Source organism: Coptis chinensis, chromosome 5 (assembly GCF_015680905.1).
Source record: "Coptis chinensis isolate HL-2020 chromosome 5, ASM1568090v1, whole genome shotgun sequence".
Classification (NCBI taxonomy): Eukaryota; Viridiplantae; Streptophyta; class Magnoliopsida; order Ranunculales; family Ranunculaceae; genus Coptis; species Coptis chinensis.
This window is the reverse complement of record NC_141460.1, coordinates 92457357-92471847: the sequence shown is the minus strand read 5'-3', so window position 1 is coordinate 92471847 and position 14491 is coordinate 92457357. Positions and strand designations below refer to the sequence as shown.

General features: G+C 37.7%; 1 protein-coding gene across 1 annotated transcript; it reads left to right on the top strand.

Moving 5' to 3' along the window:
* Positions 1-4142: 4142 nt before the first annotated feature.
* Positions 4143-6169, top strand: LOC147500121 (uncharacterized). Its single transcript, XM_086559272.1, has 3 exons — positions 4143-4757; positions 4789-4870; positions 6132-6169. Exons 1-3 carry the CDS (start codon positions 4143-4145, stop codon positions 6167-6169), a joined length of 735 nt encoding a protein of 244 aa, XP_086415398.1.
* Positions 6170-14491: the final 8322 nt, after the last annotated feature.

The window sequence follows — 14491 nt, the reverse complement described above, 5'->3', positions numbered from 1 at the left end:
TGGGTCGCCCTTCCCATCATACCTTTCAAATCTTGGTTGACTGAATCTCTTAGGCACCTCTAAATTCCATATTGAATCGGCCAGCGGATTCTTATTGAGGTTAGCAACTTCCTTTTGAGCGGCACTTTGGTTTACTTTTTTAGCCATACGGTTCACTTCTCTATCTTTCTCAATCATCGCCTGTACTACCTCCAGCGTGATGCCCTCTACTGGATCTACTCCCCGGGGATGATACTCTTCATTTTCCCCTTCCACTTCACTGCCTCGATGATCCATACGCTCCGTTTCCTCTTGTGTGGTCTCCCTTTCCTTTCTTAACTCTATATTCTCGTTCCTCAACCTAACTATTTACTTTTGCAGAAGTCTAGTGGCGTCTGCCGCCACATCAGATATCTCTTCCTCTCCACCCACCTCTTTTTCTTCGCTCACAACCTCCTCCACTGTTTCTCAAACTGCTTCTTTCCTAGGTCTTCCTACTCATTTTTTTGTTACGGTGGCCATTTTATTTCGCTCTCCTCACAGACGGTGCCAAAATGTATACTCAAATATTACAACCTTTGAACTCACTAGTATTAGGGTATCTTTTCTTCTCTCCCTCTCTCCCATTTTCTTCCTCCTCTTTTTCTCTCTTTTCTTTATATCTCTCTTTTTTTCTTCTAACTCCCTTTCTCATCTGGTTTGTCCATCTCTTCCTATCTCCCCTCTCTCTTCTCCACATGTCCTTTTCTATATATGGCAGTTCTCGGCAGTTAGGTTTCCGCGGATCTGATCCGCTGCGTCATGTATCCTCTTCACTACTCAGTATACGGCCCACTAGCCACATCACCTCCATCTCCATCTGGCTCGTCCATCTCTTCCCATCTCATGCTCCCTCCCTTTCCACCTGTCCCTATCTATATATGGTAGTTCTCGGTAGTTAGGTTACCGCGGATCTGATCCGCTGCATCATGTATCCTCTTCACTACTCAGCATACGACTCCCTTGCCACATGTAACATCCTACGTCATGAATATGTCCACTACAAGTACATAACGATTTAACAATAATTAAGCAGTTCCTCATTCTTTTGATAATAATTATGTTCATACTCTTTTTTAATGGGACTCCCTAACTGACTATTGTTGGGTTATGGAATCGTTGAGCTTCGCTCCGGTATCCAACCAACATGCTTGAACGACCGTATCGTCGTGTCGTAGTTGAAGCTCCTTCACGGTCTGGAAAGGTCGTTTAGAGGGAGAAAGCTATTGGAATCAGCTTGTTTGGACGATCTGTGGAATTCGTTTGGGAAGAAACCTGAATGACTTGTCGAAGTCGTTGGGAAAAGCTTTATGTGGTTTGCGCATATTGTTATGGAAGAAAACGGTTGGATTTTCTTTGTTCCACGACTTGTGGGGATCGGTCAAAACCACCTAGTGATATATTTCAGAATTTTGACCGTTAGTCGAAATTTCGCTCCAAAACTCATGTTTTCACGAAATTTTCTCTCCACATATAAAAAAAGAAACGTATAGTTATGGTTGAGGCAACTTTGAAATATTCATTATTCAAGGGAATTGTGGGAGCTCTATTAAGCTAGGGTTTGAGTGAGGGTGGACGTAGGTAACATTTGCCAAACCACTTTAAATCTAGTTTGTATATCTTTATATTTACTTTCATACTTATTGCTTGTGGATTAAGTAGTAGTTTTTATTGTTTTATTAAATTTGTTATGATAATTACGAAAGTCTTGGGTGGGTGACTTCTTTGATGTGACTTTAAGAGAAATCATTTGGGATAGAGAGTAACTAGGTTGGGATAACTTCCTAGTGAAAATTCCCAACAACGTACTACTATATTAAATCATTAAAAGCGGCAGCAAATAGCAAATAGATCGACATACCTCCAGCCATAACAATTAAATTTGATTATGAGAAACGTTATCCATATGCTTGATATCAAGTTGATGTAGCACCGTACCACACACAGTGAATTAGGATCAACAACAAATGTCTATCACTAAGAATCTTCTAGTCTATCCACTTACTACATGTTCTCCGTAACAATTACTACATGTAAATGGATTCACAGGCTAAGAACTCTTATATTAGGCTTGGGACCGACCCTTGTGGTACTCTTTCCATTAAAGAGAATCAGTTGCCATAACTAATGGGAGGGTAGTTATAGTTCAAAAAACCCGACTCTTAGAAAACTGGTGTGAGAGTTTCAAATAAGAGAAAGTTAGTAACCAAAATATGTGCCACACACAAATATGTCTAACATACTACTGATTCATCAAATTCGGCAGTGCCAAGGATCTAGCTGAAACTGGATCCTTAACGAAATAATAGAAGCCATTTCTCTGGTAGCTAGGCCAATGGGGTGGACTGCCATGTCAAAGTTCTTTCCTTAACGTCAACTAGAAGCCTGTTTGATTGTTGAAATGTTTTATTAGAAACGAATTTTCAAATTACGACTGCAGTCAACATATTTTTTTAGTTCGTCTACAGGGACTACAGGTCATTGGGTCTTGCCTTAATAATTTGGAGATTCTATTTACTGGGTTAGTTGTGCAGAGCACAAAAAGTTTCAGAATATTTTGTTAAGTTGATTCTGTTTACATTTCACTAGTTTTTATGACTTTGAGAGTGTGTGGACCGAAAAAAAGAAAAATCCCACATTGAACAAGAAAAGAGTTCATCATGGATTGATAAAGTGGGAAGATCACTAATTAGTACTAAGACTTTTTAGGATAAAATCCAACACCCATGGCCAAGATGTGGCCCAAGCCCAATGGGTGGTTTAACAATGCTTTTAGCTAACCTAAATATTCTTCGGTAGCTAGCACTCTACATTAAACCTATGTTTTCCGTAATCCAGAACCGAACCTATGTTTTCCGGTAATCCCGTCAGTGTTCTGAACAGAGCATAGTTCAGGATTTTAGAATTATTAGAATTCAGACAAATTCAAAAACCGAAATTCATCATATTTCGACTTATGCTATATTTGGAATTTTAATATATTTTGAAATTATCAATATTTCAATTCTATATTGTATTTTCCGATTTTTTAAAAAACTGAAATATTGGGTGGAATTCCAATATTCCACTCGGAATAATGAACACTGGAACATCCCAAATTTTAAACTCGGTAGTCAAGGAATATGCACCTTGTGAAAAATATAATCGCCTGGCATCTTCAACAACATACTATATTTTGTCGACATCCATAAGGTTAGAAAGTTAGATTATTAAAATAATTTCGTAAGTCCAATCCTTACAAGTTGCGTAGTTTGGTTAAGCACGTATGGTAGTTTGGTTAAGCACGAATGGCATTTGCTTAGGCCAGCACCGGTATGGATTCGAAAGGTCTCCTCGATTCAAAGGTGTACGTCCAACGTCACCAATTTATGCAATGCGTCTTGGTGTTGATCCCAAACATTTAGGAATTCTCTTAAACGGATTATCTGTTTACAGATATGTTATATAGTGTCTTGACGCAGCTTATTTAGTGTTTTGAACAGTTTATTTAGTGTCTTGCCCACGACCATATTAGCAAGCGTAAATGAAAATTGTTCAAGACACTAAATAAACTGTTCATGTCAATGAGGTTGCCAAATATTGTGGCTGGAGATTTACAGAGATTCAGTGATTGCTATATTTGTATTACCATATATGTCACTGAGATTGAGATTGACATATATTATGGTCTTGACAGCAATTTAGTCTTGTAAATTAACATGGTATCGGAGCCTACTTCGTGGGGTTTGTGTTGAATCCTCGGTTTTGGTCTTGCTCAGCCTTCAACGGTGTGGGTTTTCTAGCAGTTGGTCGTGGGTTGACAACACTTTGTCAACGCTTTGCCCTCGATACAATGTGTGGTGTATTTTTTTTTCAAGGCAACGCGTCAATTTGTTTTGTCTGCAAGATTTCTTGAAGTGAAAACTATGACGGGAACAAATTATGTTGAAACCTTTTGTGTTAAGTTTACAGGAAAGAATTATCCCACATGGGAATTCCAGTTCAAGATGTTTCTAAAAGGGAAGGAGTTTTGGGGTCACATTGATGGGTCCTCAAAAGCTCCCGTAGCTGTTACTGATCTCGGTGCATTGGAGACGAAGGATGCACGAATTATTTCTTGAATTTTGGGGTCCATGGAGGCTCAAATGGTGAATAATTTACACTCTTTTACTACTGCTAAGGAAATGTGGGAGTATTTAAAGCGCATCTATTATCAAGACAACAATGCACGGTGGTTTCATTTGGAGTTAGAGATCGCTAACTACAATCATGGCACTCTTACTATTGAGCAATACTATTCTGGTTTTCAGAACTTGTGGAGTGAGTACTCTGGGATCATTTATGATAAGGTCCCAGCAAACGCCTTGCAAGCCCTCCAAGATGTTCAAGAGATTAGCAAGCGGGACCAGTTTCTTATGAAATTACGGCCCGAATTTGAGGTTGCTTGGGTAGGTTTGTTGAATCGTAATCCGGTTCCTTCTCTAGATGTGTGCTTGGGTGAACTTTTGCGTGAGGAACAACGGCTAGCTACTCAAACTGTCATGGGCACTGATATATCTTCATCTAATGTGATGACTGTTGCCTATGCTGCCCAAGGACGAGGGAAGGGCAAAACGCAGTGTTTTTGTTGCAAAGGGTATGATCACATTGATCGCAATTGTCCTCAAAAAGTCTGCAATTACTGTAAGGAACCGGGGCATATTATCAAGGAGTGTCCCACACGACCTCAAAACCGGAAAGCTTATTCTTTTCAAGCTAATGTTTAGGGTCCTCCTTCCACACTCTCATGAGGCTAGCACCACTACCAAACCTACTCTTTACCGAACCGGTTCAACAAATGATTATTTTCGCCTTTTCGCCTTGGGATTACAAGGTAAGAGCATTATTGTTTCTTTTACCTAGTTTGTTGATTCCGGAGCATCCAATCATATGACAGGTAGTTGTAATTAGGGGTGGGCAATGGGCCAGGTCGGGCTAGCCTACCCTAAACATTTAAAGCCTTTCAGTTATTAGGGTCGGAAAGCCCCTAAAGTCCCTATATAGGGCGGGTCATAAGTCTAAATTTCAAGCCCTAACCCTACCCTAAGCCCTCTTTAACAGCTTTAGGGCCTAGGGCGGGCCTATATTTTATTCTTTTATCGCATCGGTTTTAAAACTCATTTATATTACAAAAAAAATTCAAAGATTTGCAAACTCAAAGTCCCACCACTTTGAAATTTGAATAACAACCAATCTAGTAATAATTATTGATAAGTCCAACAATTTAAAATGCATATCCACAATCTAATAAACTAAAGTACATAGAGACTCATATTTATATTTCAAAATTACAGTGAAAATGCACAAGACACATTTTGGAATGAGCTTTCACTGACATAAATCCGTCATTTCTTGTACTCAAATCTCACCAAAATTACATTTAACATTGAAGAACACAAAGACAAATAAGAGTATGGAATGAGTTTTTACTGACGTCAACCTATTTTTCATTAGGCTAGTGCCCAGTGCTCATTATTGTTCTTGGCGACTAGGTTAGATGGGGAGTTGTGAGGTGTACGTGAGTTGTGAGATAGAAACAATTAGGTTTACAAGTTTTTATGATATAAGACAAGTTATTAGAAGTACCCATACGGTAAGTGATAAATTACAAAGGACAGTGTTATTTTAATTGAAAATATATAACAAGGAGTTGGATAGTTTTAGTTGTGTATTTTATAGTGAAATTATAACTAGGGCTTGGTTAGGGTCGGGCCTATGTTTCAGAACCTTAGCCTTGACCCTGCCTTAGAAGGCATTAGGGCCGGGTCGGCCCTGCCCTAAACTCTGTGAGGGCTTTAGTTGTGAGGGCTTTATAGGGCTTAGGGTCGGGTCAGTCAGGGCCGGGTTAGGGTCGTTAGGGCCAAATTCCCACCCCTAGTTGTAATTCTTTGCACAACATTCGGCGATATACTGGGATGCAACACATTCAGATTGCTAATGGCAGTACCCTCCCGATCATTGCAGTTGGTGATATTGGGTCTTCTTTTAATATTATTTTTGTCTCTCCGGGTTTATCAACTAATCTGATTTCAATTGGTCAATTAGTTGACAATAACTGTGATGTGTTTTTCTCCCGTGTCGGTTGTCTTGTGCAGGATCAGGGGTCAGGGAAGGTGATAGCGAAGGGGCCTAAAGTCGGAAGATTGTTTCCTTTACAGTTTACTATTCCTACTACTATGTCTTTGGCTTGTATTAGTGTTGGACGTAGGCATGAAATTTGGCATAAAAGATTGGGCCATCCCAATGCTCTAATTTTGTCTCTAATTTGTTGAAAATTGGTTTATTGGGTAATAAAGATAAAGATCAGTCTCAGTTTTCTAGTTTGTCTTTTGATTGTGATACTTGTAAACTTGGGAAAAGCAAGACTCTTCCATTTCCAGTTCATGGGAGTCGAGCTGATAAATGTTTTCAGATTATTCATAGTGATATTTGGGGAAAGGCACCCGTCACCTCACATGCTAATTATAAATATTTTGTGACGTTTATTGATGATTTCAGTCGTTACACTTGGATATATTTTCTTCGTTCTAAGAGTGAGGCCAGTACTGTTCTTAAGACTTTTGTAGCTTTCATTGAGACACAATTCTCATCCAGCATTAAGATTCTGAGGTCCGACAATGGCGGGGAATATTTGTCTCATGACTGTCAGGCTTTCTTGCAAGAAAAGGGTATTCTCTCTCAACACTCTTGTCCAGATACCCCTCAGCAGAATGGGGTAGCTGAAAGAAAGAATCATCACTTGTTAGATGTTATTCGAGTTTTGCTCTTGGAATCTTCAGTTTCGCCCAGATTTTGGGTTGAAGCCCTCTCCATAGCTATTCACTTGATTAATCGACTTCCTGTTCAACATTTAGATTTTGACTCGCCTCATTTTCGCTTGTACAGTACACATCCTGGCTATGACATGTTACATACTTTTGGGTGTATTTGCTTTGTCCATTTGCCCCGTCATGAACGTCATAAGCTTGCTGCTCAATTTGTTCGGTGTGCCTTCATGGGTTACAGGACTGCTCACAAGGGTTTTGTATGCTATGACGGTGTTGCACATCGGTTTCGTATCTCTCGCAATGTGGTTTTTTTAGACTCAGTATTACTTTCAACAGCATGTTGTGCATTCTTTGGACTTGGCCCCGCTCATTAGTTTTGATGATGGCTCTCGGTCTATCGAGCATTTTAAACCAGGTTTGGTTTATCAGAGACGACGACCTCCAGCCCATACGCCCCTTCCCGACCCATTACTTGGATCGGAACGACCTCCAGCCCCTCCGCCCCTTCACCCTGATCTCGTTCCAGATTCTGATGCTCTTAGACGATCCTCTCATATTACTCGTCCTCCTGATTTGTATGGCTTCTCTGCAGCCTTATCTCATATTACAGTTCCTAATTCTTATTCTGAAGCAGTTACCCAACCATGTTGGGTGAAGGCTATGCAAGAGGAACTTCAAGCTCTTCAGGAGAATCACACCTGGGATATTGTTTCGTGTCCTACTAGCATCAAACCCATTGGCTGTAAATGGGTCTATTTTATTAAGTTTCGCTCTGATGGATCACTTGATCGATATAAGGCCCGGTTGGTGGCTCTTGGCAATCGTAAAAAATATGGCGTGAATTATGAGGAGACCTTTGCCCCGGTTGCCAAAACAACGACAGTTCGCACAATTCTTGCCATAGCTGCCTCTAAGGGATGGCCTTTACGGTAGATGGATGTCAAGAACGCTTTTTTGCATGGCGACCTTAAGGAAGAGATTTATATGACACCCCCTGCGGGTCTCTTTTCTTTGCCCTCTTCTGATGTCTGTAAGCTAAAGCGCTCGCTTTATGGATTGAAACAGGCTCCTCGTGCCTGGTTTGACAAGTTTCGTTCCACTCTTCTAGGTTTCTCATTTACTCAGAGTCAGTATGATTCGTCTCTCTTCATCTCTGCAACCAAGGCAGGTATTGTGATTCTTCTAGTCTATGTGGATGATATTGTTATTACTGGAACTGACTCTAGATTGATATCTCATCTTCAAGACTGTCTTAAGGAGTCTTTTCATATGAAGGATTTGGGTCCGTTACAATATTTCTTAGGTCTTGAGGTGCTTTCAAGTCCAGGCGGGACTTACTTGCATCAGCATAAGTATATGGAGGAGTTGATTCTCTTGGCTGGTCTTTAGGATGGTAAATCGGTTGATACTCCTTTGGAGGTGAATGTGAAGTATCGCAAAGAGGAGGGTGATCTTCTTTCTGATCCTTCTTTGTATCGCCAATTGGTGGGTAGTTTGAATTATCTCACTATTACACGACCTGATATCTCTTTTGCTATTCAGCAAGTCTGCCAATTTATGCATGCTCCACGGCACCTACACTTGGCTGCGGTTCGTCGCATTATTCGTTACTTATTGGGTACTCCTGAATCCTGATAGGGTTTCTTCTTTCCTGCCAATTCTCCCCTTGATTTGGTGGGATATAGTGATGCTGATTGGGTTGGGTGTGTAGATACTCGTCGCTCGATTACTGGTTGGTGTATGTTTCTTGGGCCGGCTCTCATTTTCTGGTGTAGTAAGAAGCAGGGTCGTGTGTATAAATCTTCCACTAAATCTGAGTATCGTGCTATGTCTTCTGCCTGTTCTGAAATTGTTTGGCTTCGGGGCCTTCTAGCGGAGCTTGGTTGTCCATAGTTAGAGCCTACTCCACTTCATGCTGACAACACTAGTGCCATTCAAATTACTGCAAACCCTGTGTTCCATGAGCGCACTAAGCACATAGAAGTGGATTGCCATTCTATACGTGATGCTTATGATGATCGCATTATCACACTTCCGCATATCACAACAGATCTTCAGACCGCTGATGTGTTTACCAAGGTGATGACTAGACAACGACACCAGTTTCTTATTAGCAAATTGATGCTTTTTGATCGGCCAACATCAATTTGAGGGAGGATGTCAATGAGGTTGCCAAATATTGTGGCTGGAGATTTGCGGAGATTCAGTGATTGCCATATTTGTATTACCATATATGTCACTGAGATTGAGATTGGCATATATTATGGCCTTGACAGCAATTTAGTCTTGTAAATTAACAGTTCAAGACACCATGTCCATTAACGAATAATCCGTTTGAGAGAAGGCATGATAGCCCAAACATTAGCAATTAATTAAGTTAATCAACAGGCAAGAGTGGAAACTTTTTTGGGAGAACATGCCCATAGGACAATATTGCACTTTATACTTACGGCTCCAGGACAAAACAGTTGCAAAGACAGTATTGGCTTTTATTGTTTTTTAACCCAACTCTTCTTCTCAATTAAGTCACAACCAATGAAAGCTAAAAAATCACCATTGTTGGTTTTGCAGATTCTTATTACAATCTCACAAGGCAACTAAACGTACTTGAATCTATCAACTTAAGAAATCTATCATTTTCAAACCTTGATTTCTTCTAGTACCCAATTGAAATTTTAATCCACAAAATTTGAAAAATCTATTTTCTAACAATTTGAGAATAAGAAGTTCGGATAAACATGTTGATGAAGATTATTGGGAAGAATTGAAGATGAATATAATGAAGAAGAAAATGATAATGAATTACCATTAAAGGTACAACCCTAGCTTTTGTGATTTTTTTTTTTTACATTTTTATTGTGTGTAAATATATGAGTTAGTTGTCTAAAATGAATTAGAATAATTTGTACTTTGTAATTGGTATGTTGTTATTCAAATTTTACTTAATTTATATACAACCTATTTGAGCAACGAATTTACATTCAAATAGGTGTATGCATGTTCTAACACACATGCATAAACTTATTTGCATGTGTATTGTATTTGAGTGAAATTAGTGAATGAAGTATCATGAATTTTTCAAGGTTATCACATTAAAAAGTTGATTATTTTTCGAGAAATTTTCAATTATTTATGTCGTATTGTTTGTTGGTGTAGAAGTTTCGGAGGAGATTGAAACTCAGAGTTTCTAGAAAACAAAATGAAGAAGACATGCATAGAAGAAGTTACATTGGAAGCTAAAGATCAATGACAATCAAGTATCAAGAGAGATGCAAACACAAGAAGCAAAACAAGGAAGTTGTGAGTAGTGAAACAATAGACAGAGATTAGTCAAGATAAAACATTGAGTATCTGCTTTTAGTAATAGTAAATGTTTGAGGCAATGTTTAAGACAATATTGTAATATTTGAGCTAGACAATGTTTTAGTTTGTTGAATGTTATTTCTTTTTTAAGGGTAAATATTTTTTCCACATAATGGCGAAACAAATGTTTGTGAATTGGTTGTACATGCATACATGTATATTTTTGTGAATTGATTGTACATGCATACATGTCTGTACAAGTGCAAGGTTAAAAAAAAACCCATGCAAATTGGTAGTATGCATGTGATGGTTTAGTACATAAATTTGGTTTTTTATGTGTATATATGCGTGCAAAACATTACTTAGAAGCCAATAAAATTTTGGAGTCTTTAAGTAGATTGGGAAATAAAAAACTAAAGAATTACCTACTAGGAATAATTAAATAAAGTGGGAGAAGTAATATTATGTGTATGCAAGGTAGAAATAAAAACACATGCAAATTGGTAGTATGCATGTGAATGTTTAGTACATAAATTTGATCTTTAATGTGTATATTATGCGTACGGCGTAACGTTTAGAAGCCAGTAAAAGGTTTAGTACATAAATTTGGTCTTTGATGTCTCTCTCTCTCTCTCTCTCTCACGTGTTGTATATACACATGCAGTGCATGTGTTGTACACATATTTAGTGGTGTTTGCATGTTTGTTGTACACATGCATAATGGTGTGTGTATGTATGATATATACATGCATAATGGTGTGTGCATGTGTAGTATATACATACATAGTAGTGTTTGCATGTGTGTTATGCACATACATAATGGTGTGTGCATGTCACACATGCATAGTGGTGTTTGCATGTAATGATGTTTGCACGTGTGTTATACACATGCATAATGGTGTGTGCATGTCACACATGCATAGTAGTGTTTGCATGTGTATCGGACTACTACTCCCAAGTCCCAACTTAAAATTATCATCGATGACAATAATATTGAAATCGAGATAAACCACACTTGCATTAACATAAAATTCAAGGATTTGAAGATGAAATTCAATTATTGTTCAATTACTTATCGAACCGGTGTCAAAATCATCCCAATTATTCTTCAATTAACAATAACATAGAATTGAAAAGTGAAAAAGTAGATTGCAAATTGATAAGAGTATTTGTCATGAGAGAATAATATATTTTCTCATATCTTGAATCATTAAGAGAAAGCATTTTTGGGAGTCCTATTTACTTTAAAGATTTTATCTTTTATCTTTTAGTATTAAATTATATCTAATCTAAGTTGATTCCAATTAGGAAATTACTACTACTCAAAGATTTTTTATGCTGTTATATCGAGTGGTCGGAGAGAAAGCATTTTTGGGAGTCCTATTTATTTTAAAGATATAAAGGATAAAAGATAAAAACAATTTTATCTTTTATCTTTTAGTATTAAATTATATCTAATCTAAGTTGATTCCAATTAGGAAACTACTACTACTCAAAGATACTGATTGATCCAACACTATATAAATAGTAAGCCATAATTTTTAACGTATGAATTATTCAACCAGATATTCCTGTAATTTAGGCTGAATAATTCCGCTATATTGCATCTGGTAATCTTTAGCCATCACATGGCTTCAATATTGTCACACTCCTTTTTTCAATCTTTAGGTGTTTTTGAGTTGTTTCGTATATTCTATGTGCATGCTGCTACTAATTAAGATGGACTTTATTTTATAGCACTTGACGCATAGAATTGCTGATTAGACTCTCCTGGCTTCAATATTGCAGTTGGCTGAATTGATAAAGAAAGGATTCGTTAAAGTAGGAGAAGTAAGCAAGGTTGTAAGCAAGGTTCTATGCCAAGATCTCAGCAGGCAATGCATTGGAACTAGGTACTACTCAAACAGACCCTTAAGTCAACCTACTTACTGAGTGTAAAGTGTTTACAAATTGCCACTTTACCAGCAGTAAAAGTTTAAATATAATTATAAATAAATGTTTTTTAGTATAGATTATTGGGTTCTTCCCTTGCAAAAGGTTCCTTTGTTGTGTCACTAGATGCGTCAAAACCATGTCATCCCCAAGATAATTAGTTAGCATGATAGTTTTTAAGGTAAATATAAACCAAATATTTTAGAAACACACCAAGGGGTTTCAACATCACCACTTCATAGTAAATATATAGCCGATAGAAACACTCAAATACCTAGAATAAATTTAAGCTCACTGGTCATAGACAAACAAGGGCCAAACTGCAGAAAGGAAGAAGTGTGTGACAGAACTTAGTCAAATGGTATTACGCATTTTTTTTAATTGTATAGATATATATTAATTAGTGATTGACATGTTCATTGTATAAAACAACAATCATTTCATTTGAGCCTAACAAGTGATTATGGGAAAGCCGAGTAAAAGAAAGGTTAGATGGAGCTAACTATTCTCATTTTCATGCTTAAGACCAGGTACAATTCCTTCAACACAACTAGGTGGACCTGGGTTCACTAGAGTGGTTTTCTGTAACGAGTCTCTTTTACATAAACAACACCCATACAGATATAAAAAAAAACTCTATATCCACCACTAGGTACAACTTTGTAACCTTTCTTCCAAAGGCACTTTTTGAACAGTTCAGAAGAGTTGCCAATCTTTATTTTCTTTTGGCTGCAATATTGTCTGTCTCTGCTTCTTTGGCTCCTTTCTCTCCACTTTAAAAACCTGACTTAGTGGGGCCTCTGCATTGTTCATCAAGAGAAACTGCAGGAATCAAACCGTGAGAGAAAAGTAGCTTGCTCATGTTTGATTCACGTGTATTAGCAAATACCCCAGTTGAAAGAGTTAGGCTTTAACCATACATAGTCAGATGGATTACCATCATTATGTCGTGAGCGCCTTTCTTTGCCTCTTTTACGTGTAGTTTTGGTAGAAGTTCCAGTGGATCGAAACTCTTTATATTTTAATTATACAAAAGTCGATAACTCTAATTGGAGGTACTGGTGACATGGTTGCATTTTACACGACTCCGAACCTCCCTTAATAGTTGTTCCTGATCATAGTTGTATACTACTTTCATTTATTTGCTACAATTTGCTTATCAATGTTTGATTATCAGCCATGGATAAGCACCACCTGCAAGTGCATTTGATGTTTCTGTTGTCGACGCACCACCTAAATCTACCAATGAACCTACTACATCTGTTAAGGTATTTGAAGTTCCTTTTTCATAGTTTGGTTATGTTTGATTCTTACATTATTTCAAACTTTTAAATTTTGTAACAAAAAAAAACTTCTTTATTAATTTGACAACGTTATCATTTAATTTTTTATGCGCCTTATCATGTACTTGCATCATGCAGCAAAGAGAATTGGATTATATAAATTGAGTATGTGAGCATAAACAACGGATCATTGACCATGTGCTTGCTACCCTTGCTAAGAAGGTATGTAACATATATACATTCATTATATGCAGTGGTTGTTTACTGCCTTCTGATGGTTATGTTTTATCAAATATAAAATGCAGGTTTTGGAAAAACAAGGAAATGAAGGCCATCAAGTCCAATCACCTCCTGTGCAAAATGAGGTTGTAGTTACTCCTCCACAATCCACTCTTAATGTTAGTCGACCAATGCTTTTTACCCCCTCAGCCTTTTCTACAAAATTGGCCCAACGCAATAGAAGAGAAACAGAACTCATAAGAGGTAGAAGCAGCAAACGAACAAGAAGAAACTTAGAAGCAGGCCTTCAAAATATACTTGTGTCCATGTCTTCCCATATGTAAGTTTCATTTCTTTGTGTGTTTTCTATAGTATTGTTTTCAGTCAAAAATATTTCCATTCCCCATTATGAAATTTTTTTTCTACATGTTAGCGACACCCAAAACGAAATGGAAGTGGATGATCTTAGTGTTAGTCCGACCAATGCTTATACACCTTCTCAGACTTTTCGATGCAAGTTGGCCCAACACAATAGAAGAGAAAAAGAGCGCATAAGTTGTAGAATGAACAAGCGAACTAGAAGGAACTTAGAAACAAACCTTCATAATATTCCAGTATCAATGTCTTCATATATGTAAGTTGAATTTCATTGTGTTTTCTATAGCATTGTTTTCAGAAAAAAAAAAATTACATTCCTAACTCATTAAGATTTTTTTTCCTACATGCATGTTAGTGACACCCAAAGTGAAATGGAAGCGGATGATTATTTTCAGCCTCTTACCGCTGGTGTCAATATGGCAGAACCTACTAATATGCACAACAATGTCCGCCATTATCTTGGAAAGATGGATGTGGAATGCTCCTTTTGTAAAGCTTTGCACTGGAAAGATGAAAGGCTAGCAAATACATTAGTCAAAAGACCCTTTTTCGGGATGTGTTGGAGGCATCGTG